This window comes from Rhinolophus sinicus, linkage group LG05 (genome assembly GCF_036562045.2).
Source record: "Rhinolophus sinicus isolate RSC01 linkage group LG05, ASM3656204v1, whole genome shotgun sequence".
Lineage (NCBI taxonomy): Eukaryota > Metazoa > Chordata > Mammalia > Chiroptera > Rhinolophidae > Rhinolophus > Rhinolophus sinicus.
In genome coordinates this window covers 97,244,593-97,271,299 of record NC_133755.1, presented here as the reverse complement: position 1 = coordinate 97,271,299, position 26,707 = coordinate 97,244,593, and the positions used below count along the sequence as shown (strand labels likewise).

Here is a 26,707-nt window from a genome sequence, read left to right as displayed (position 1 = left end):
ATATATGTTGATATTGATTATAATCCATACCTTCCAAAGTTTTCAAGTACTTTCTTATATATTATCACACAAGCAAAACACTTTCGTGAATCATTTTAATACAAGCACACCTCAGAGATATTGCAGATTTGTTCCAGACCACCACAATAAAATGAATCGTAATTTTTTTTTTTTTTGCTGGTAGAGGATCTTGCCTTCAGTTTGTAAAAAGGCAACATCTATGAAGTACAATAAAGTGAAGTACAATAAAACAAGGTATGCCTGTAATTAGTTGAAAAAAAGATAAAACACAACAACACATAGCTGGGCTAAGATCCATTAGATGGTGATAGCTCTCCACTTTCGTTCTCCTAATCAGTGATATTTCTGTTAAATATGAGAACATTCTAGAGGCAATAATTATTCCACCATGACAAAATTAAAACTTTAAAAAGACTGGAAATGACCTACATCTAAAAAAAGTATTTTCAAGGTACAGATGATATTTTTATTTAAAGTAATGCTGTACTTACACCTTGAAATTCATGGTAATTGGCTTAAATGAATGTGCGGCTGTAGTTTTCCCTCAAAAGTTTTTAATTTTGTTTCCCAGATTAGATGCCAATATCATGTTATCACAGAGAAGAGCCCTAGTGTTTCTAAAGAGACTCTTATCTAAGTTTTTTGTTTGGTACAATAATGACAATAACAACAACATCACATTATGTCCCAGGCACTGTTCCCAGCCTTTCAAAATGCGTTTAATTGTCACAGCTACCGTATGAGCTTGATACCGTACCATCTTTCTTTCCACTTTGTGAAGGAGGAAACTGAGGCTCAGTAAAGTTAAGTTATATACCCAAGATCACACACAGTAAGTAGCAGTAGCAGAGGCAGGCTTGGAACCTAGGCAGTTTGCACCAGAGTCTGTATACGTAACGAGTCCGTAAGAACAACCACTGTGCTATAATCCCCTCCACAGCTAGGACAACAGGGTAGGCACTAAGATGCCAGTGGAGGAGCAGAAAAACGTAGAACTTATAAAACAAGCAAATTACGTAACTGAGGAAAATCTACGCTCATTCTGTGCTGATCTAAATTGACCGCAAATTCACTGAACATTGGCAAATTCCTTTTACTGGGAGTAAGGAGATACAGGAAAAATGTTAACTCTCTTTCTTTCAGTAACTCATGTGAAGATTCTATTTCTTGAATAAAGGAAACGTGAAAGAAAAGGAGGTACTCATAAGCTTCAGTTTGCTTTCCACAGGTAATTAGTGAGTTGCGTCAACATGGCCACCTCTCCACGTTCCCACCTGAACTGTCCTCCTTGGCTTGTCTGCTTCCTTGAAAACTCTTTGCTGTACCTGGGTTCCCATGCATGACAGTCTTGCCTTGCAAAGAAGATTAATAAAAAAAAAAAAAATAGCAGTCAACGTTTTCATATTCCCAGCCCAGATTTTTATCTCAAAATAAAAGAGGGAAATTTATCTCGTGAGTCATGGGCACTGAGGAGCTGGGAACATTTCACTGGCAGGGAGACTTGGCAAAAATAGTCCTAGTGGATTTCAAGTTTATTTGACTAATTCTTTCACCACTTGTCAAATGAAACTACTTTTGTTTAGGTAACAAAACAAGCTGTTTCCTCTGCCATTTCTCCAGTGAGCAGTACAGGCACTTGTGGCAAACACACATTACTGCTAACTGTTATGATGTTTGCTGTCAAATTCATTTATTTATACAACTGCTGCAAAAAGCCTGAGGCTCATAAGCAGCCATGAAAGATTTCAGAGTCATGGTGTGGGGTCATGAGAGGGAAAAAAAAGTCTCCACTGGTTATGAGAAAGGAACTGACACAGGAAATGGTCACATATGGCGCAGATTTATTGTGTCCGGGGCTTCCCATTCAAATCTCATTACAGCCACAGCTCAGAGCTGGGCATGGCACAGTCACATTAATTTTAGTTTTGGCATACAGCAGAATAACTGCTGCAGCTTCAAACTGAGGGCTGGAGAGGTGATAAGTTTATCATTCTGGGAAAAGAGTATACCCGAATTGTATTTGTAAGGGATGCTGTTGGCAGCCCCTGCCTTTAATCTAAGCCACGACCATCACTTTTTTTTTTTTAAAGCTGGCAGTCAAGGTTTGCTAGCAAAAAAAAAAAAGGAGGATGGAGAGAAAGGGTGGGGTAGGGATGGAGAATATTACAAAAAGAATAAAGGGAAAAATTAAGATTAGATGAAAAGGGAAACCACCTTGAATTTTGCAGGTTTATATTTTTTTCATTAGTGGAAAAAATAGGTGTCCTGCTTATAGACACACGTGTGCATGTTTGTGCACACATGTACATATGTATGTATGTATGTATGTATTTCTTGCCCACATTTTCTAAACACAGAGATCTTATGTCCACATTTTAGCATTTTCTTCACCTGTAACCTGTTTCTTTCAATATCGTTTCTTATGAATGCTTGCAACACTTAGGAACAGGTGCTGTTTCAAATTTCAAGGCAAATGTTACTAGTTTGAGATGAGGCTAGTGCCAAAAAGGCAAAAGGAGAGAGTCAAGTATTATAAAAAATATGCCCTCCCCTTTTTTTTTAAATTATGGCGAACGTAACAGTTTATATTTATTAGGACAAGTTTGTTCCCAAGTCTGCACACACATCATCTCACTTATGCTATTCTCAATCCTTTTTATAAATGGGTTAACTGAGCCAAAGGCAGGATAAAGAACTCGCCTGTGGTTTTGCAGCTAGAAAGTGGTAGAGCCAGGATGCAATGTAAGTTTCTTTGATTTGAAAGTTTGATCTGTCACCCCCTAAGCTATACTTCCTGAAGTTGCGTTTGCTTTGGCTGTTTTCAATGTAGTATTCAGAGAATAAAAATCATAACTGAGACCATACTCATTGATGATTGTAAGTCAAATCATAATACAACAAAATGACAAAAATACAAAAACACTTTCTAAGCCATTTGTTTCGAGAAAAATATAGATGACATATTGACATAGTAAAAGAATACAAAATAGTCTAATGGAACACGTTTGAATTGACTTTCATCAATAAAAGTAAGGTGTTTTTCTTTTCAATTTAAAAAAGTCGAAAGGAAAAGTGGTTGATTTGGAAGGATCTATTTGATACATAGCTGACTCTACTCCCCATTTTCATTGTCATTCTATCACTTATTTTCATCTCCTGATCATTTTTTCCCCGTCAAAGTGACACCTTAGTAAAAAGGAAACAAATACTTCAAAATTCTCACCAAGAGAACTTATTAAAGACAAAACAGCTTTTTACGTAAGGCCTTACAGGCATCCTTTTTTCATGTAATGGTTGGTTTTATGTGGTTTTCCATTTTTCTCCAATTTGTTTGGAAATGTATTCCAAATTAATGGAATTCATTTGGATTCCATCATTGTCTTTCCGAGGTATTACTTAGCTTGAAAAGTTGACCCAAGTACAAGAACTTCAGTGAGACTGTTCTGAAAGTGCGACAGATCCTACAACCTGCTCCTGAAGTCCATCAGCCTATATGCCTGCAGAGGCCTCCCCTCCTCATCTAGCAGCTTCCTAGTTCAGTGCAGTTTCTTCTGTCCTTTAGAGCCATCTTTACACTTGGTAAACTCTTTTCTATCCTCTCTTGACTCCTAAGAGTTGGAAGCCACTTCACCACACCGGTCACCAGCTTTTAGACTTCTGTCTTCCTCACGGAGGAGGATGCCAGAGGAGACTATTCCCCTGAGGGCCACTGTCTGGCAAATTATGAAACCCAACCTGGAAATGCCTTCATTTTGAAGCGCCAGGATCTAAGCTTTGAATATGTATTGTACTTTTTCAACTAAATGACCTTTAATTTTCTCAAATTACATGTTCTTATAATACTACTATCTGTGTGTTTAGTTGTATGTACAAGCGTATGTACTTATCTTTTTTATAATGACCAGAACTACCATGTTGTGCTCATTTGCTAGACTTTAAGACCTGTTATTCTAGACTCCAAATTAACAAGGTGGTGTTCCCTGTCATCTATTTAAATCTATTACGCAAAAGACTATCACTCTCAGTTTACCTTAACCTTACGAATATAATGCATGCCCATTATTTTTAAGGTTTAAAAATAATTTTTAGTTGGAATTCCCTACTCTAAAAAAGTAGACAGTTTTTCTCTATTATCTCTAGTGTGAGCAAAATATATTTTCTTCAATATTTTTCCCAAGATTTCAGTTACTCCCTTTGTCTATTTAGGAATATAGCTTTGAGAGTTTGGAGTTTCACGCCTCATACCCTGAGGGTCTGTGACAATATATATGAATGGGGATAACTTCAACCTATCTTCACTTCATTTGATCTGTGGCCATTTATATTTGTTAAATTAGAAATAATGAGGTGTAAATGTTGTTTGACAGAAAATAATTGTAAATCATTTCTTTTCATTTCTTGAAAATAAGAGAATGATTATATACTTTGTTTTTGTCAAAATCTCCTATACTTTACTATACCATGAATTGTGAAATGATCAGAAAATGGCTAAAAAAAAAAATATTGAGGGAAATGGTGGTGTTAACCTCGAGGAAAAAAATCATTAATGTTGATGTATTTCATTCAATTTTAAACATAAATTTTTCCCTTTTGTTGAACAGGGGAAGATGGAAGGATTCCATGTGCCTTTGAGTCAAAACATTTATTTTAAAAATACTTTTTTCCTTTCCTTCTGATCCATCTTTCTAAATAAAGGATAGAAGTTGTTTCTTTTTTCTTTTTTTCCTTTTTTTTTTTTTTCTAGCAAAGAAGACCCCTTTGGCATATTTTCTTTTCAAACGTGAAATGAGGTGGAAAATCCTCATTTCACGACAGGAAGGACAAATATTGACACAAAGTTAATATGTGTTAGAACCCTGGAAGCAACCTGAGTACACATACACACACTCACACACATAGGTACCTTCTCCTCTTTCTCCTCCTCCACCAGACATACCTCACTTGCCTTCTTCCTTGGTTTTTAGGTCTATGGTTTCCAATCTAGGGAAAGGTGGGCAGAGCATATTGTATGTCTAGGCTATTCCAGGATGTTCAAGTATACACAAAGCAAGTGCTCGCGTGCACATATGCACATACAAATACGACCTGCTTAATCTAATTTCCCCCACTTAAAGAAGAGCTTCTGGACTTTATCACTGTTCTTGTCCACCTTGAGAGCAATAGCATATGGCAAGCCAATACTCGCTGGTCACTCAGCATTTATTAAGTCCTGTCCACTCTTGCCTTTTGGAGAGGAATGCCCTGCGGTGATTCGACGGCTGCCCCTGACAGGCTGTGTCACTTATCTATTCACATTGATTATGAAAGTCAGCTGTGGCCAGACCTTGCCTTTTTTTTTTCTTTTTTTTTTTCCCTTCTTCTCTCAGCCCCTCTTACAAGCACCCCTGCCTGGATTTTCATGAGGAAATAATCAGATTAGGCCTTTCACGGTGAGTTCATATGGAGTTCTCTTTCTCCAGTGTGCTACTAACTGAATAAATGTGTCTAGTGGTAAATTGTAAATGACATTATGATTACCAAAGCCAGCATGGGTTTCATTTAAAAGTGATCAGAATTGCAGACCACAAAAATTGTGACTGGCAGATAAGGCCATGTAGAGAAGTAGGAAAAAGAAAGACAAAAACAAGTGAGAAAGATAATCATTACTCAGAACAAAACCTTCCCCAAATGAAAGAAGCAGGAAAGAAAGAAATCCAAAGGAAGAAAAGATAGAATGTTATTTAGAAGGGAAACTAGACTGTCACACTGGGCTTCTGCCAGCTGTGGCTGGGGGAGTTACCTGTGATGCTTATCTGGCTGTGTGCATAGCCCTCTCTTAAGTAAATGTGTATTCTCCCCCACAGTTAATAACTACACCCAGTTGGCAGTTCTGGAACCCCAATGCGTTGGTTATGTGTGCTTTATTTTTGCTTCACATCAAAATTAAAATAACAGAATTGATTAATTCTGAAGATGAAATAGGAAAATGAATGGTAAGATACTGATCAACTACTTCATCTCTTAGTCATTGGTAAATTCTGGAGAAATAGAAATAAAATTTCTTATTTATGAACACCAGGATTTCAACTTTGTCTATAACACTAAATAATGTTATTTGCTGATAATCTTTAGGCTATATTGCCTTTGTTAAATTCGTGGCTGTACGTTTATACTTCTGGGATAATATGCAAAAATATAACAAAGGCCAAATGGTAATATAAAAAAGCAAATGGAATCTCACCAAATATGTGATTCGACAAATAACCAAAAACTTTTCCATGAGTTCCTTTCAATAGATTGTGTAGAGAGAAGTCCTGATTATTACAACACCTCTTTAACAGTACTAATCATCACAGCTGACCCTACATCTAAATACAATCCCCAAATGAAGTTATTTGGGTTACATTTTATTTTGCCATAGGCATAGGTAGAAGTTTAGAAGTACACTTTTCTCTTCCATCTCTTCCTCATTACTAAGTAATTATATGAGTCAAAATTGCTGTGAGTCAATTTTTCTATCTGTAAACTATGGATAATTAAGCTTGTCATTAAGAAGCTTTAGGTAAAGGAGGTTAGAGAAGGAAGAATGGAGGGAAGGAATGAAGGGAGGGAGGGAGAAAGGAAGGGAGAAAGGAACAAAATTAGGGAAGCTGGTAGCTATTAATCAAGTACTGGCTGTTTTGTGCTGATTATTTCAGGGGTTATTGTTTGGTCATCCTGGACTGGTTGCTACTGATAATAGGCTGGCTTCTTGGACTGTTTACTGCAGATTGTGGGTCAGAGTTTTATTTTTATAAATGGTCTGACTATTGTTTGTTTGTATGTTCAGACTCTTACTGCTCAACTCATCTTCAAGGCTTATCTAGAATACCTGGCACAGAGAAAGTCCTAAGTAAATGTCAGTTGGTGCTGTTATTTTTTCGAAGTGTGCTTTTTTTTTTTTTTTCTTTCTACCTTACCATTGATTGGCACAGTCATAGCACTGACATTGTCATCACCATCAGCTTTCAAAATCATGAACTCAAGTGTCCTACTTTATGACCATGACTCATGTCCTTCCGTCTCACTTGCTCAAAGGCCCTTTCTTTCCTTGTGACATCAAATCCGTTGCCACATGCCTTTATTTGATATACATAAGCACCCCTGGCTGTATTTCCCTCTTTATGCAGCTGAGGTGTGCTGTGCTTCATTATAATTCTTTGCAAATACCTGTGACCCTCTTGCAAGTAACATGCAGAAATCCAAACTTCAGTGAACCCAGCCATCGTATTTGTCCATGCCATCTTATGAGATATATCCAAGGCATTTGTTCCTCCACTCTCCATGACACAGGCTGACTTAGGGTTCAGGGAAGGTGAAGATGATCACGTTTACATTCAGGGTCCTCACTTACATGGGCCACTTACTTCCAAGACACCAAAAGGAATCCTAACAATGTGTTTGCATGGCCCTATGTTTTTTGTAAAATTTGCAAAATTGAGATATTTTAACTAAAATTTAAGATAACACTCTCCACTCTAAATTCTTCCTCATTATAAGTACTATGAGGTTGAGTGACAATGGATTAGCCACAAGCATTTTTAGGATCTTGCTAAGGGGACATTGAGGTGGATATACAGTTGATATAGGTTTAATAGTGTGTGTTTTTTATGGTTCACAATCACTTCTATATAAAGTTCTTACTAGTCACTCATGTCAACTTACCATACTGTGACACACAGAAGCCAGACTCTAGTATACACTGTGATACGAATGTATCGTGAGGAATGAGAAGAAAAGTAAGAGGTGGAGGAGAGGTAGGGTTTCAAGCAACATGGTCATAAAAGTTATTGTGTGAAAATTTATTCAAAGATTATAGTTCACACATGAGAAAAACTTTCTAGGAAATTTGCGACATTTGACAATTGCAAACATTTATATATTACCAATTATGAGTTGTTAAGCTGCAAGTAACTCTTTTTAAACTACCATGATAGACAACAAATGTCAATCATCCAGGCTAATGGAAATTCTGAATTATTTTTCTATCCCTTCTATAGAAAATATTATAATGTTGTCATATAAAGAAGCTACACAAAAGTGTGCAATAAAAATTTAAGAAAAAAATAATATAGAGGTATGTTGGGTAATTAATTAACAGTATTACTTTTTCCTAGACTTTATTATGTGTTTGTGAGGTTTAAATTTATAATTGTGTTGTGACTTTTTTCTCATTTTAACTAATATTTACTCACTCTTATTCCTAATTTTCAATTCAGTTTTATTCCTACTTTTATAGAAAGGTTCCCAGACATTGTATAAGCACTAAAATCCAGAATGACCGGGTTCACCCCTCTTGCACAATTACAGTTTCACACCATTTTCTCAATCTACAAACATCCCACCTACCCTCTCTCCCCTCATCCCAAACCCTAACACATACCCTCATACTTCACTTTTAGTCGATGACCTTACTTTGCCTCACATGTCCCAGCAGCTAAGAGTGCTTCTATCTCCCAGCCACCTTTACCTGCACAACCACTTTCTGTCTTCCTTCCTGCTCCATGAAAGATGGAGTCTTTTGACTTATCAAATCCAACCAGTTTTTAAAGGGCTCTAGACATTGTTCTGCTGTAGCTGTTCCACTTGCCATTCATCCAACTTCATTCTCTCCCTTTTTATGGGTTCTGTCTTATCTGCAGAACTTCAGCTTGTATCTAAATACAACAATCTGACTTTTTTTCTTATACATTTTATGAAGCTCTGAATGATCATAGTTATGCATTAGCTGCTTTTCACAATTTCATCTTGAGTGCCAGGCTGATTTACTTCAATTAATTATTTTAAAAGAATCTACTTCTCAGCTCTCATAGGTCATGTCCTTTGTAGAGAATTCTTGTCAAAACTCTAAGGTAGAAATTCCTGCTAGAAGTAAGCCTGTACTCCCAGAGAAGACTGTATAATTGTTTAGTGGAATTATTAAATTTTTGTCTATTTTAACTTCCTTTATAAAAATAAGGATTTCCTAGTTTAATAATAATGTAGCTACAATATAAATCATATTTTTTCCCCAGTGGGCAAATGCTACCTAGCTGTGTGCAGCTTTACCCCATTTATAAAGAGGTTGGGGCAGTCCCATCCCAATCATTATTCCCACACTACTGTCAAAGAAACTTCAGCTCTGACTTCTAAGACACATGGGGCTAAAGAAACCCTGGATAGCATAAAAGTATAATTAGTGTGTTCTTTTTTAAATTAAAGTTTATTGGGGTGACAATTGTTAGTAAAGTTACATAGATTTCAGGTGTACAATTCTGTAATACATCATCTATCTATCACACTGTGTGTTCACCACCAAGAATCAGTTCTCCTTCCATCACCATATATTTGGTCCCCTTTTACAGTCATCTATCATCCCCTTTTCCCCTTACCTTCTGGTAATCACTAAACTCTTGTCTGTGTCTATAAGTTTATGTTTCTTTGTTTGTCTTGTTCCTTTGTTGTTTTCAGTTTTATATCCCACATGAGTGAAATCATATGGTCCTCCACTTTCTCTGTGTGACTTATTTCACTTAGCATAATAATCTCAAGATCCATCCATGTTGTCACAAATGGTTCTATATCATCTTTTCTTATGGAAGAGTAGTGTTCCATTGTAAACAGACATTTCTCCAAAAAGGACACACAGATGGCCAATAGACATATGAAAAAATGGTCAACATCACTAATCATCAGAGAAATGCAAATAAAAACCACAAAGAGATATCACCTCACCCCAGTCAGAATGGCTATCATCAACAAGACAAATAGTAACAAGTGTTGGAGAGGCTGTGGAGAAAAAGGAACCCTCATACACTGTTGGTGGGAATGCAGACTGGTGCAGCCGTTATGGAAGGCAGTGTGGAGGTTCCTCAAAAAATTAAAAATAGAATTACCAATGACCTAACAATCCCTCTCCTGGGTATCTACCCCAAAAATCTGAAAACATTTATCCATAAATACCTATGTGCTCCGATATTCATTGCAGCTTTATTTACGGTGGCCAAGATATGGAAACAACTAAAGTATCCTTCGATAGATAATTGGATAATATGTTATTTATTACAGATTTTTTTGCACAGTGTTATTTCTAGGATAACAACTATTGTAAAGAGTGTATGCTTTTAGAGAGAAAGTGTGCTGTTTATTTTACATTTTGTCAAGAAGAGCTGAACCAAAGAAATAATTTAAATATCCTTTATACTTACATTGGATCAAATGGTTATGTCCTCCATTTTATGGGGTATGGGAAGGAAGGCGTGGGGAGAATATTTTGAAATAACCAACATTTCTTGAAACTCTTTTTACTTAAGAGCTACCAGTTATTGACTTCATGAAGGTCATAGTGGTAAATCTCCAAACAAATGTCTCAGAAATCAGAACATATGTATCTATTTATTTCATAGTAAGATGTTCAGACACAGAGTTTCAAAACATAAAAAAGAGATAAATTAGGAATAAAAACAATGCATGTAATTGGCATTACTCTGAAATCAGGAAGATAACTGGCTAAGTTTAAACAAGTGCATAATTGACACATATTTGGTAGCCATATGTGCTTGGCATTTAATACCTAATCACATCACAATTCTTAATAATAACAGAAAGGCAACTCCTTCCTTATCACTAGAGAGGTGATATAGCTACTGTGTTTCCCCAAAAATAAGACCTAGCCAGACAATCAGTGCTCATGTGTCTTTTGGAGCAAAAATTAATATAAGATCCAGTCTTATTTCACCATAATATAAGACTGGGTCTTATATAATATATAACATAACATAACATAACATAACATAACATAACATAACATAACATAACATAACACCAGGTCTTATATTAATTTTTACTCCAAAAGACACCTTAGAGCTGATTGTCCGGCTAGGTCTTATTTTCAGGGAAACGAGGTAGTAATAAAATCTTATTACTGTTAGCAGTTGAAGCATACACAAGGAATCACAATAAATGTTTATTGAATTCCTTGCCTCAGTTTCCTTGCCTCAGTCAAGATAAAATGTGTTGTCGCAACAGAAACCTTTTGTGGACAAATTAATTATGTGATTCAAGAACACAAGAAAATTTATACAAATGTAATTAGCCATCATTTCAATTTTATGGTCTCATGTGAAATAGCTGAATTTCTCATAGTATTGAGCTATCATATTAACATCAATTCAGGGAGCAATTCTCATAATAACTTTTTGTAGTATACTGTTACTATTGTTTTAATGGGTTAGTTTAAAATATATTCAAACCCTAGAATAATAATCTTATAACTAGACACTTGCAAGAATAGATAAAAACTATTTAGAGAATAGGAACTTTGAAAAGGACATTGCTTATTGATCAACTAATACATATAAAGAAGCATCTACTGTGTCTGAGGTCATGTGTTAAGACCTGTGGTGATTTAAATGTGAGATATAGCCTCTGGCCTTGAGAAATAGCCCTTAGGGACACTGATACCTACTAAGCTTATGTAATTTATTAAAGTACATATGGTTAATTATTAGCAGAGCATGACTGAGAATCATATTAACTAAGAAAATAATGATTTTACTTAGGGCCAGTTCCAAGAATTTAGCAATCTGTAGAGGTCACTTTAAAAGACATTTTGTCTCCTGGATGAGATGCAAGAAGAGCAAGTCAGAGATCTATAAAACTGGATGGAATGTGAATGATTTAATCAATGATATCAACATGGCTGGGAAAAAAATGTATACAAAGGAAAGTGAGCTGTAGAGTTTAGTAAAGGGGAACTATTTCATTTGCAGTGGAGACTGGAGCATCAAGGTCTCAAAGCACAATTTCCTGGCTATTAAGATCATGCAATTAATTCCCTTCATGTGGTTCCTTGCTTTTGAAGATAATACTTGATTTAACATTAGCATTTGCATGGTATAGGACCATACGGAGAAAATACACTATGTAGAAGTGACCGTTCTTTTATATTTAATAATTAAATCTCTATTTAAATTAATCATTTAGTATTCAATTTAGTAAATTCAATTTCTTTAAGAGGCAGAGCAATTCAAATGTTCTGTTTTGACTTGTGTCAGTTTTCAAGGAATTTGTCTAATTTATCCAAGTTCTTGAATTTATTGGCATAAAGTTTCTTTGTAAGTCTCTTAACCTTTGGCCATAAGATTTGTAGTAATAATCCCTCTTTCATTTCTGAAGCTGGTGATTTTTGCTTTCTTTACCATGAGCAGTAAAGTGAGGGGTTATTCAATTTGTTGATATTTCCAAGGATAAAATGATAGCTTTGCTTACTTTCTCTGGCTTTGTTTGTTTTCATATCATTGATTTCTGTTGTTATATTTGTTATTTCCTTTACTATGACTTATTTTGGGTTTTCTTTGCTGCTTTTCAACATATGTAAAGTAGTGCCATAAGGTATTGTTTTTAGACAATTCTTCTTTTGTAATGTAAGCATTTAAATAAATTTTCTTCAAAGCACTGTTTTCACTACATCCCACCAATTTTGGTATGCTAAAATTTTGTCATTCAGTTTGAAATATTTTACAATTACCCTTGTAATTGTTACCACTGTTGTTGTTACTGTAATTGTGAGGCACAAGTAAACCTTGTGCTCTATTCCTGAAGCAACATTTTGGTATTAAATTTATTGATACATAGGCAGCTTTGGCACAGATTTCTAATCACATCATATGAAAGGAAAGATGTAGGAGGAAGCTAGATCATGCTACCGTAGTAATAACCTGATTTTTTTATGAACTTGCACTAATGTTTAGGTTACTTTGATGAACTTGTACTAATAAGGAAAGTTAAAATATCTAGCAAACAATACAAGATAATTTTGTACATATAAATTTTAAGTCAAAGGAACTCTGTTGGAAGATACAATATTCCTGTGGACTCAGAGCAAGAACTAATCTAGGCTCATAGACAGGAGAATTAGGAATGGTGGGCATAATGGATAATGGTGTTTCTTTAAATGTTTTCATTAACCTAGATAATCTTCAACTTGGCCTCTATTTAATGTCAACAATCCCCAAATTATTACTTTCTTTTTCCCCCTTCTTCTTGTATTTCTTTACTCTTCATTTAGAGAAAAAGAAAGTATGAAAAATTATATAGTCTGACATCAACACTCTTTCACAATCTGGTCACAATATACCTCTTCAATTTTAACATGCCTCCATAAATTCTCTGTTCCAGCCCCTTTCTTCTATTTCTTAATTATTTTATTTATTCAACTGTTTCCACACTTAGCTATTATAACCATTATCAACGTTAAATGACACATTATGTAGCATATACAATTAGATTATAGTAAATAGCTGTTATTTAACATACTTTTTTTTCATATTTTGCCCAAGACTTTTTTGTGTTCTCAGTATCTAGTACACCTAAATGTTCAAGAAATGTTTCATGAGGTTATAGATGATGATGGAAGTGACAGGTTGCAAATAATCTTTGTGAGATTGTGGTTCATATGTCACTTGTTTGTTTTCCTTTATTTTATAGGTACATTCAGAGAAGAACAAAAATGCACGTTCCGATCCCTGATACCAGGCTACATCTGCAAACAGACTGACCACGTGATTTTAATTCTTGACAATGTTGATGTCACTTGGGCAATGAAGAAGTTATATCCTGTTGTATCTGTGACCAGTGGTTTTGTTGACACCTTTAGTAGTGTAAATGCCAGTACTCCCTGCTTTACCTCAGGGTCTGCATCTGCTTTCTATTCCATTTTACCTACAGGGGCTACCACCAAGGTCTGCTTTGTGGATCACACTCCTCAAGTTTTCCGTTTTATTCTATTGGGGAACAAAAGTACCTCCAAGCTTCTCTTGGCTGTATTCTACCATGAACTCCAGAGGCCCCATGTTTTTTTAGGAGAACGTTTCATTCCACCTACTCTGGTTCAATCAACTTCCTCATTGCTGGATGAGTCTGTTGGTTCCAACTATTTCAGCATGATGGATAATCTCTTGTATATTGTCCTACAAGGAGAGAAGCCCATTGAAATACACTCAAGTGTTTCCATTAATTTGGCTTTCACTGTGATGTTTTCAGTCCTAGAAAAAGGCTGGGAAATCAGGATCCTTGAAAGACTAATTGACTTCTTGCAGGTTAACCAAGACCAAATCAGATTAATTGAAGACATGCCTGGCAATGAAGCAACCTTAAAGGCCATCGCTGACCATAGAGCAAAGAGAAAGCGCAATTGCCCAACTGTGACTTGTGCCAGTCATTATAGAGTTGGTCAACGTAGACCTCTCATGATGGAAATAAGCTCATATTGGGTCCCGCCACCAACCACCATGGAAACTATCTCAAAAATAATGGTCATCGAAATTGGTGATCTGCCAACAGTAAGGAGCTCTGGCCTGATTCCATCCTTATCAAGTAACAAATTACAGGATTTGGCTCACCAGGTTATCACTGCTCAACAGACGGGAGTGCTAGAGAACGTTCTGAACATGACTATTGGGGCCTTACTGGTGACTCAGTCAAAGGGAGTTAATGCCTATGGGTAAGTACTAATTATAATAACATCCAAATTAGGACTGATTTCTTGGGTACATATTACAAATGTCAATATACTTATACTGAATCACATAACCCATATGCTTCTTAAGAAAAGAATAAATTTATAGTCTTAAGTTCTCAATGTTCAAATTCTTTATTAAATCTATATTTTTCATGATTATTATATTTCATGGGTAGTTGAAGACATTGTATTTTTGGTATCTTAAAGTGAAAAGCATGTAGGAAGAGAATTTTCTGAAGCAACTTGTTTTCAATACATTTGTTCATTCATTTATTCATATAATGAATTTAAGCAGTGGGTTAGATTCTGGGATTGCTGACATGAAACAAATATTAACAGAAACATTGCCTATCACAATGCTATAGAGCTATGAGCTAAAACTTGAGCACTGGGAGACTGATAATAATTCTACCTGGAGGAACTGGGAAAGTTACTTATATTGAGGAAAATTTTGGAGGGATGACCAGGAGTTTATGAGGCTAAATCAGTAACACCTGTTGGGTTTTATTTAACCCAGGATTACAAAGCTCTGAAAGGATACCTTCGTCAAATTGTGTGAGGCAGGAACATCACTGCTGCCAATTATACTTACAACATAGACCTGTGTAGGACCTGCAGCATCCTTTGTTCTATGTTATTCTGACTCTACAAGCTTGTATTTTAAAATTCTCCAGTAGGTTTCTGTTTAATACACATTTCAGAAGTAGATTTACCTGAATGTTTCCCTCAAGTATGTGCAGTACACATTAAGGAAAGGCAAGTGTAAAATACTCTCAATTTTATGGACTATGTTAGCTAAGGGATGAACTGACTAGCCCAAGTTCATCTAAGGCATCTGCCATGAAGTCAAGACTGTTAGAGTCTCAAGATCCATTTTTTACAGAACACGAAACAACCAAAAATGATACCCCAGACTGAGAAACAATATGAACTTGTCATAATTCTTAGGAAACATACATAAAACTAACCACCTCACAAATGCATGCTATTTGGTCATAGAGGGCTCAAGATGGGCAAACATGGATATTCCCTATAAACTTGTCACCACCACAGGGAAAATAAGCTGAAACTTATGCACAGTTTGAGATAATATTGGGTCCCTGAGATAGGTAAAATTATTTAGATTCTGAGCTATATTACTCAATGAAATTTTAGAGCATTAACATTCTTTTAGATTATTATGTTGTTATTGCTTTTTCATCGTATATGTAGTAGTGCTAATAAGTGAGCAACTAATATTTAATGGGTGTTAGTTACCTCTATACAACCATTTCCAATGGATGTGAAGTTCACTATAAAATAAACAACAAAAACAAAAAGTGATACCTTCACATTTTGAGGTATATCTAACTAATACATTTATTGCCTTTTTATACACTGAGAAACATATTCATATAGAAGCATAGCTAGTGTTTTTATATTATATTTTATCTATCTTTACAATGGAGATAGGTGTTCCTCTTTTCTATAATACATTAGTATGTATGGAAGATATGAAAGAAAACTCAAGCATTTTTTTTTCTGGATTCTGGTTAATTTGAAGAGTTCTGGGAATTGTTAGCTTAGAATCAAAACATACTCCTAGTTGCATGATTGCTCAGAATCTATTAAATCTTGGATATTTTTTACCAACCACCAAACCTTCACCATGCTATTGATGGTATTATGATATTATGTATGATGATATAAGAATCAGGAATCTGGAAAACATTGTGCTAATGTATCTTAGCTTATGTTTAAATATATTTTCTTTCCTTTAGTCCAATTTCATTTAGATCCCACTGAGTTCTTATAAGTATATTTTACGTGTGGGTGACTAGGTGCATCAGTTTTTTGTTGGGATATGTTATAGCTCCCATTTCTCTCTGTTCCTTTACTATTTTAAGAGAAATTTCTAGACATAAGACAAAAGGCAAATCTTCTGAAGATAAGGAACAACGTCTTCTTAAGTATATCTAAATAAATCTCTGAAGAATGAGAAATGCCATGTCCTAAGGAATTGAATGAGAAAAACCATATTCTTTTTCTTTTTCTTTTTAATTAAAGTCTATTGGGGTGACAATTGTTAGTAAAGTTACATAGGTTTCAGGTGTACAGTTCTGCATCACATCATCTATATATCACATTGCATATTCTTAAGAATTGCACAGTGTGGTAAACAACCCTGAAGCCCTGTGCAGGCCCCAAGGCCAGTCCTGTTCCTTCATCTTTGATCAGTGTCAGTTTGGGACTTCCACTGAACTCACTGGAGAGCCATTGACAAGCTAATGAATTGACCTTGAGACAGCAGAAATTAGTCTAGCACTCAGGCCTTTTAGTGAAAAGCACCAAGGATGTTCTTGAGAGGTTCACTGTTATTAATTTAATGGGGTTGCATGCATGTCAACAAATTGAAGCCATATTGGGCATGTACTTTTCAAGGGAAGTACTCCCTGCTTTCAAAAACCTACCACCTTCAGTTTGTGGGGAGAAATAGAGTGCTATCTATTTTTAACGAAATAATGCACAGTGAATTGGCCTCTCTTAGTGTTTATCCTCCTCTAAAGGCCTCTGGATTTAAGCTTACTCGTTTGGCTAGGTCAGTTCTATGAACCTATTTTCTATCTTACAAAACTTAGTTGTCCTCTGTTGTCAGTTCTCTTCTCTCCTGCCTTCTTCATCCTTGTTGATTTATACTATTTTTATGCATCTTTATTCTTTGAAGTAATTTCAGTGCAGTAGAGAGAACAGAGACAAACATATGTTCAATGTGCGCTTTCAGTCTGGGGGTTCCCCATGGGGGCATCTTATTTGTATATTCTGTCTTTTATTTGGAATCCTGGCCGGACACATTTTGTGTTAGTCCCCTTCCTTTCCATAGAAAGTTGTTTTTCTCTTGAATTTCTTTCCCTCCTTTCTTTAAAATTAATAATAATATTAATAATGATGATAATAATAATAATATTTGTCATGTGGAAAAATTAAATATGTCTGCATTTTTTAATGGAAGTTTGGCTGTTGAAATGCCAAAGCTGTTTATGGTTGGCAGAATTTCTAAAAATGGTCTCCCAAAAATGTGCTGCCCTAATCCCAGGAACCTACGAATATGATTAGATAGCACTTCTGTGAATACACTATGTTATATGGCACAGTTGACAGTAAGACAGAGGAAATATCCAGATTCTCAATGTGGGCCCAATTAAACACATGAGCCCCTAAAAGAGGAGAGCTTTTTCTTGTTGTGTCAAAAGAAGAAGGCAGAAGAGGAAGGCAGAGAGATTAAAGTGTGAGAAGGAGTTGAAGTGTCACTGCGTTTAAGAGGGAAGGGACCACATGAGGAAAAAAAGCAGGTAGACTCCAAGAATAGAGAGGGGTCATTGGCTGACAGCCAGCAAGGAAACAGGGACCTCAATTCTACAGCCATAAGGAAATAAACTACCAACAATGTGAATGTATTTGGAAGTAGATTCTTCCCGAGAGCCCCAACCTAAGGCTTGAACTCAGCCAAGCCTGTCTGGACTCTTGACCCATAACCTGGAGACAATACATTTGTATTATTTTAAACCTAAGTTTGTGGTAATTTGTTATGCAGCAATGGAAAACTAATAAGCTGTCTGACATAAATGTCTTTGTCTATGGCATTGACATGAAACTTGGGCCCTGAAAACAGTTATATTTAAGGTAAACATGACACTGTGGGAGTGTATAGCTGTGTGTTTTTGTACCCATCACGTGAATAGATCTTTAATTCCCTTATTCTGTATAAGGAGCAACTATCAAGCTGACTTAGAACAGAGGCGAAAACCAGAAGAGACAATTACAGGAGTCTATTGGTACTCAGTCTCATTTAGCATCTTCTGTTGTGTAACCTCCTCATGCCCCCTGGGCATCTGCTTTCTAGGAAACAGCTGTTTTGAGTATGCAAGGACAAAATCTTTCTGTCAACACGGGAGGATATTTTTCCCAAGAATGGCAGAATGTTCATCCTGGAAGAGATTCCTATACTGCCAGCTTGTCTCTTTGCTCCCTCGTGGCAAAAAACACAGCTTTGCTGTTAAAGAATATTTCTGCACTATGTCTTCTTTTCACTGTAATACAGATTCACTACTTTGTTGAGTGAGGTGTATGGCAAAATTGTCATAACAGTATGTTATAGATGTGGTTTTGTGGGAAAATGAGATACTCGGCATAAGCAAACTTTCCATTTAATTAAAAATTACTCCTTTTATCACTATATTTTTTAAAAAGCTTTCATCTCTTAAACTTAAAATAATATATTATCTAGCCTTATTAAATGGGAAATAATGTAGACTATTTCACATTTTTATCGATGATTCACGGCCATCATTAAAACCATCATTTATTTCACAGCCCTGTTTCCGCAGTGATGCCCTTAGGAACCATTGTTCTTATACTAAATGGCCCCAGACCACTAAATCTTTGATTCTTCTTCTGGAGGTTATATTTTTTTCTACTATTTTCCTTATAAACAGGATGTTACTAGTAATCCATTACTGCTGTTAACATACCTGCATCCAGCATTTCCCCACCCACATACACATGTAATTATGATTCCAAAAGTGACCACATTGCTTTAAAATTAAGTAATTTATATTTACTTATCCAGATGGTTTAGTTCTAGGTAAATATAATAAAGACATAAAAATTTACATTTCAATGTTTTGTACCTCCCAAACATTAATTGAACAGCTATTATGTCCCAAAATTATATGGCTTGTAGGAAAATCTAGAGATCTGAAAATTAATGGATAGGCAAAACAAATATTTATGTAACTATTTAATAAGAATGCTGTACTAAATCTCACTATTCTATATCTATTACAAAGATATCATGAACGCAATGTGAATCTGCTAACCATTGATTTAGTTTTTTGTATAATTAACTTGAGTATATTTGTATCTTTATAATATTTATTAGGCGGCCAAGGCTTCAACTTACTAGTACATTCTCAAGAATACCTAAGCACAGTGCCGTGCGCAATAAATGATCATAAAATACTTTTTGCAGATATTGAAATGCAACCTGCTGCGCCTCTCTGCTATTCTGACACTCGGGTGTAACCCATATCTCGTATTAAATCGCTTTCATTAGAAAAATCAGGAGAGATTTCTGTCTTCCTGGTCAGACTCTGACTGCCACTGCACCCCAGTACAAACAAGACATTTTGAATATTTTGTGTATGATCTTAAAAATGTATTCAGAGTTTCCATTATTCCAGATAAGATATTCATGCTAGATGTATTATAAAATATTATTTTAAATGATTTACCAACTGAAATACTTCGATTTCAACCTCTAAATTGACCTTGTTGGAGGCTGTGCCATATTTACTCTGTGTCTTTATATATTCCTGGCAGACTGCAACCTGTATCTAGTGTTACTCAAATCCCGCTTTGAAATGAATAATTCCAAAGAACCTCAAGAGCTTAATAATAAGTATTAGAATATAACAGCACACCAACTGAGGAGTATACCAGAATGAGAAGTTGGCCAGACCAAGATAGGTGTGGCTTTCCAGAGGCGTTTAGTGACCTCAGAGCAGAAAGAGGGCATGGTGGGTACTTATTTGTTATAGTGTTACTACAGTAACATGTGTTGGGTGCTTACAATGTGCCAAGTTTAGAACATTTAACTAAAACACTATGCTGTAGTGACAGAGTAAAAGAATCAAATCATGAGACATTCCATCCCACTTAGGAGTTTACAGCAGGTAAGGGCATCTGGCAAGTTTGGTAGGGAGCATAAAGTCTATGAAATATAGTAGTCCCCACAGTTTTGCTGAGGTTTCATTTACCTGCAGCCAGCCATGACCTAAAAATATTTATTGGAAAATTCCCGAAATAAACAATTCCTAAGTTTTAACTTGGGTGCCATCCTGAGTAGTGTGAGGAAATCTTGCACTATCCCACTTCATCCTGCCCAGGACGTGAATCATCCTTTTGTCCCGTGTATTGACCCTGTATGTGCTATTCACTCATTAGTCACCTAGTGGCCATCTAGCTCATCAGATTGACTGTCTCAGTATCGCAGTGCTTGTGGTAGGTAACCCTTATTTTACTTAATAATTTCCCCAAAGCACAAGAGTAGTGAGGGTGTCAATTCAGATATGTAAAGAAAAGCCATAAAGTACTTCCTTTAAGTGAAAAGGTATGTATGTATAAGAAAAAACATAGTATGCATAGAGTTTGGTACTATCCTTGGTTTCAAATATCTACTGGGGGTAATGCCCTGTGGATAAGCGGGGACTACTCTATAAGTAAAATGGAACATGTCAAATCTGAACGTTAACCAGTAAAGTCATTCATGCCTTACAAACTACGTGGAAGAACTTCCTAAAGGACAGAGGTCATGGTGTTTATTTATCTTGGCATATCTCACACTATTTAGAACAATGTTTGTACATAGTAGAAGAGTTAACATGTTTGTTAAACTGAAGTGATTTAAAGAACTCACTTTCTTCTTCCAGGGTACAGAATTTTGCCAACTCCTTTGGAGTTCAAGTACCCTCCTGCCCCATATAAATTCTGCCCTATCTAGCCTATTTAAAATAACAATGGTTGAAAATGCTCAGGACACCCTGAAGCATTTAATTAAAATATGGGGCTCTTTTAAAGGAACCTGACTTTGTAACTTGAAGAAAGCAAATGTTAAAGAGGGAGTGAGGCAGTATCTCAACTCCGGTTCTCACTACCCCCACCATAGCTCTTGCCCAGAGCCAGCTTTCACCAGTAGGATTTATTTGTTTATTTGTTTTCTGGGTTTACCATGCAAATAGAAATAATCCCCTCCTTTACAGGGTAAACCGTTTGGATTTGGAAGATTGAAAAGCAAGAGTTGTAATGAATAGTTTTGCTCTCTGAACTGGGAAATTTCTGTATTCTCATGATGGTTCTTTTTTAGTTTGCACTCAAGCATTGAAGGGGGAAAAAAATTCTTTCACATATCTGACTGGGTATTGGAAGCTGTTAAATAGTGGTTAAAACTGGGAGGGTTGGAGGGAACTTTCCTCCCCCATTTTTTAGAGTTTGGCTGTAGGTCTTTCTGCCTGCAGGCTACAGTCACATTAGCGGTTGGAAATTGGATAACGACAGCACAATGACAAATCCAGGTTGCTTGCAATAAGTTGCTAATCCCTTTGCTTTAATATCGGAGCAGGGTATAATGATGTTTGGACATCACTCCAGTTTACTGACGACCCCACTGGGGCCAGCAATAGAACCTTACAACTGTCTAACAAGGCGTCAGGTGACTCCCGTCGTCACAGCAACGGACACTGGAATCTAATCTTCCCTCCATCCCTTCTAGCACCCAATAACGCCTAGATTATATAAGTGGCCCATCATTGCTTGGTAACTTGAATCAATTAACGTTAATTCGCACAATGCTATGATGTATTGTGATCACTTTCATTTCAGGGAAGGGGGAGAAATTGCTATAAGTCACCTAAAATGAGGTTGTCTCTGGTGCTGAGGTATTAATTGGGTGTCCATATTAAATGCAAAAGGAGCCCCATCGTGAAAGGAAAGTGGATGAGTGACTCTCTTGGCTGCTATTGACCTATCAGAAGAAGACAGTGCCCTTTTCCTTTGCTTTTATCTATTACAGTTTTCCCTATTGCGTGTCAAGTTGATGTATTATAAAAAATTCATTTGGTGACCTTTCACCCCCTGAGCAGATTAAACAATTTCACTTCGATGGCATCATTAACAGGACCCTGCATTTAATGATGATTTCTCTAAAAGGCCACGGAGATTCGATTTTAAGCTAACAGATTTATTGCACTATTATAACATATCGTAAAAAACTGTACCACCTACGGTCAGGTTTTAGGATAGAAACTGCTTAAGAGTTTATGTGGAGCTTAAAGTGGTATTACCTTGGGATATGCTGTAGCAGCAAGTCTCTGACCTCCAGTGAGATGCTGTTTACATTTAATAAGAGATGTTTGCTCACAATAAACTTTAAAGTGTGTCAGGGATGGCTTCTCAGCGGGTGTTCAGGCAGTTGGTTCCCATCCCTTGGTCTCTAGGCATCTGATGGAGTCTTTCCTTTCAGTTTCTTTAACCCACGCTGCTAGCCTGGATCCTGTCCCGCGTCAGAAAGCATTTAAGAAATAGGTTAGGGAAGAAACAGGATCTGATAACAATGTTAAAATCTTCTAGTAACCTGGGACCCATAGAAGAACAGAATTAATAGCATGGATTTTAAAAATCTGCTTTAAATTATTCCCTTAAAAACAATTAAAACAGAGCCATACTCACTCAGGCTAAGCAAATTAATAAGTGATGGTCAGGCTAGTGTATGTTGAATTCCCAGTGAGTGATTGTAGCAGAGGTCAGGGCCTTAGCTGGTAGATGACCAAAGGGAGTTCTTAGGACCACATATCCCCACTCTGCCCCCCCACCCCCCGATTTCCCAGAATTCTCAGGGGACAGGGAAAATGCTTCCTATAAAAACTCCATAGTTTATTATCTGCTGTATTTGCTTTTCCACTATTTCCTCTTTTTAGGACTAATTGTCACTTTACCTGGCATACACCTTCCATGTTAAATAAATATTTTATCCTTTTCTCCTCAAAAGAAAAAAAAAAAAATAAAAGGTAAGGGAATAAAGTAGCTGACTCACAAGCATTTAATTGAGGGCAGGATAGGCTACTTTTTATAAAATCAAGTCCTTACTTATTAGGCCTGACCTAGGTTTTTCTGAGGATAAGTCAGCATAGGATGTACTATATTAGGGTAATATATGAGTTATTTGATATCTATAATCTCCAATTAATTACTAAAAATCTGTAGTATGCCTATGATATGTAATATATAATAGACTTAATGGGGCAATAGATATATTCTTTTAATAAAGCTATCTTGAGCATCAAAAGTACCAAAGCTCTGGGAAAAGGTATTTTAAAGTATCATGAATTACATAACCATTTTTATTTTATTTTATTTATTCAATTTTATTGCTAAGTCATATCAGCAATTAATGTGCTACAAAGAGATGAAAAACAATACAGCTTATTGGTTAACGACTCTAGACCTTGCTCATACACGTACTATTCGTAAGACCTTTGGCAATTACGTTAGCCGTTTTGGACCTCGTTTTTTTCATGTAGAAACAAGAGTATCTACCTCACAGTGTCATTTTAAAGATGCAATGGGTTTTTATATGCTACACAGTAAGTACTCAGCATATACTAATTGTAAGTATTATTTACCCCGAGGGCTTCTTTCCGTTAAAATAAATGAATGAATTAATCCCACAGTTATTGATCCAATTTAGTGCAAGCACATGGCGAAAGGGTTGTTGTGAGTACTAAATGAATTATTCCATGTCAAATACTGGAGCTTGCTCTCAGGTATCTCTTCCCAGTTCTCAGTGATGTCATCTTGGTACCTGAATCAGCCCTTGTGAGAGTATTTCTACTATAGAAATTGGAAAATCAGGGTATTTGGGGGGAGAGCTAGTTTATTAGCATATCGCTGAACACATTTCCATCTTCTAAGTATTTCAGTCTGAGAATTTCCCTCACTGAGGCTTTTTGGGGGCTGATATTAATAAATTGTGATAAAAGTCGAAGTTTATAATCTGTGCTTTTCCACACCCCCAACACCCAGTCCATCCTTTACTATGGCTAAGCAAGCATATAAAATAAATACGTAATTATTCTGCGGTTATAAGATGATGTTCACTGTAACGTGTATTCTAGATGCAAATGTGAATGTTCTCGCTGGTAATAATGTATTATGGAATATGGCTACCACATTGATATTTGTAATCCTATGAATGTATTCATTCTATCTTTTTTTTTTTTTTTTTTAACACATGCCAGAAATACCAGCAACTTTAAAACTGGGAACTTGATATATATTCGGCCCTATGCTCTTTCAGTCCTAGTCCAGCCTTCAGATGGAGAAGTGGGAAAAGAACTGCCAGTACAACCACAACTCATTTTTGTGGATAAGCAGGTAACTTGTTCACAGGTTACACTCTTTCTTTAGAACTGGGTAGCATGTACTCAGAACACCTTTTAGAATCCATCATGGTACACATTTACAGAGTACCCACTGTGTGATACTTGCTGCACTTAGAACTTCTAACTACTTCCGTCATCTTCCTTCCATTTCACAGCCTACTTTCCTTCCACTTTATATGAATGTCCAGAATTTGATTAAGGGGAAAAAAATATAATTCTGATACTATTCCTCACCAAGCAAATTCTTAAAGTAGGTCTCTCATATTATCTTGGAAATCTAGCCTTCTCAAAGAAGTATATCTGCTATATCTGAAGAAATAATTTCATATGCCAATGAAGGACTTTGTGCCATCACATCTGCATTATAGTTTTATGTTATTTAAAATGATTTCTCTTATATTTGGATATATCCCCAGAAGTAGGCTTGCTGGTTAAATAAGTCGTCAACCAGCGGGTTCAGTGCTTAATTCTAATTTCAGTGTCCAGGCCCTCTGGTTCTATTTTTTTTTTCTATATTTACTAAAGTCACACAGGGAAAACAGGGAAATAGGACAGTTATATCAGGTTCCAGTCTTTATTTTAAAAATGCACCTCCCTGACATGTTTGCAGAGGAATGAAGGCCAGGGAACTGAGGTCCCCACTTGGAAACCGGTCACTTTGGTGTAGTCTGGTACTCACCCAATTCTCTCCTGTTTTCTTCTCTTAACTTCTCCTTCCTCATTAACCTCCAGCACATAACATCTTTCTCCTCTTCTACAAATGTAGCTTTCCTCTCTTCTCTTCACTGTGCTGCCCCAACTTTCTCTGCAATAATGTCCCTTCTCCTCTCTCAATAAGCCAATTTTTACATATTCTTAATACGAGAAAGAAAATACTTATCATTTTTCCTTCTTTTGTTTATTTCTCCTGCATTTGTGCTTCATAAAAGTTTCTGTCTGTATTCTTTTATTTTTTATTTTTTATTTTTTTAGATAACTTCACCGAATTCTCTTCTGAATCCAACTTTTCCTTTCTTTCTTTTTTTTCCGGTTTCAGAATCGGAGAGTAGAGTCCTTGGGATCCCCCTCAGAGCCTTGGGTCATTTCTGTTTCCCTGGAAGGGACGTCAGACTCAGTGCTGCAAGGTAGGTATCTCTGATATTCAGAGGCCTGTTACTACTGCATCTGCACAGAAAATGTTTGCAACCATTAGGAATTCATAGCAAGGTCAATAACACTCAGTATCTTCAGTGATTTGGAAGAAACATCCTTCATCTCCAGACTACAAAGCCAGTGTCTGTGAAAAGAAAGTTTAGGCTGGCAGTAAATATTTAAGGAACCACCTTTTCCCCTCCCTTTCCTTATGTGATGAAGGAGCATTCTGGTCATATCCCACATCCTCTGTATGGTAGAAGAAGAAGAGTGTGTTCCCCTAAGACAAACAATTCTTTGGTACAATACCATAGACTGGCTCAGGGAGCAAGTCACAGGTACAATGCGGTTCCAATGGAGAAACATGTAATCTCAGTGATAGGAAGAATAATGTGATGGTAAATGCAAAATACCTGGCCCAGAGCAGACCCTCCAGTTGATTTTTCCCTCTCTACCTTTATTTGTCCTCTGTTAACTTCCTGTGCAGTCCCAGCACCACTGTGGGCTTCATTCAGTTTCCCTGGAGCTTGTGCATATGAAAATTTTAAAAAAACAAAAACATCATTCTATTATTTGCTTTTTTGAGTTGACTATTTTAGATACCTCATATATATAAATGGACTCATACAGTATTTGTCCCTTTGTGACTTATTTCCTTGGCATAACGTCATCGAGGTGCATCCAAGTTGTTACATATATCAGAATTTCCTTTTTTTAAATGACTGAATAATATTCCATTGTATGTGTATACCACATTTTTCTTTATTCAATCATCTGCCAATGGACATTTAGGTTATTTCCATATCTTGGCAAGTGTGAATGGCACTGCAATGCACATGGGGTACAGCTATCTCTTTGAGAGCCTGATTTCAATTCTTTTGGATAAATATACAGAAGTGGGCTAGCTGGATCATATGGTAATTCTATTTTTAAATTTGTGATGAACCTCTATACTGTTTTCCATAGTGGCTGCACCATTTTGCAATACCACCAATAGTGTATAAGAGTTCGAGTTTCTCCATATCCTCACCAACACTTGTTGTCTTTTGTTTTTTTGATAATA

The 26,707-nt window shown here is 36.2% G+C and overlaps 1 protein-coding gene across 6 annotated transcripts in view; it reads left to right on the top strand.

The window, feature by feature from the left end:
• PKHD1 (PKHD1 ciliary IPT domain containing fibrocystin/polyductin) overlaps positions 1 to 26,707 on the top strand; it is a 433,016-nt gene that overhangs the window by 371,906 nt on the left and 34,403 nt on the right. For all 6 annotated transcript variants that reach the window (XM_019734773.2, XM_074333064.1, XM_074333066.1 and 3 more), the window contains 3 exons: positions 13,507 to 14,521; positions 24,370 to 24,505; positions 25,550 to 25,637. In XM_019734773.2, coding sequence (XP_019590332.2) covers positions 13,507 to 14,521; positions 24,370 to 24,505; positions 25,550 to 25,637 — 1,239 coding nt within the window. The remainder of the gene's footprint in view (positions 1 to 13,506; positions 14,522 to 24,369; positions 24,506 to 25,549; positions 25,638 to 26,707) is intronic.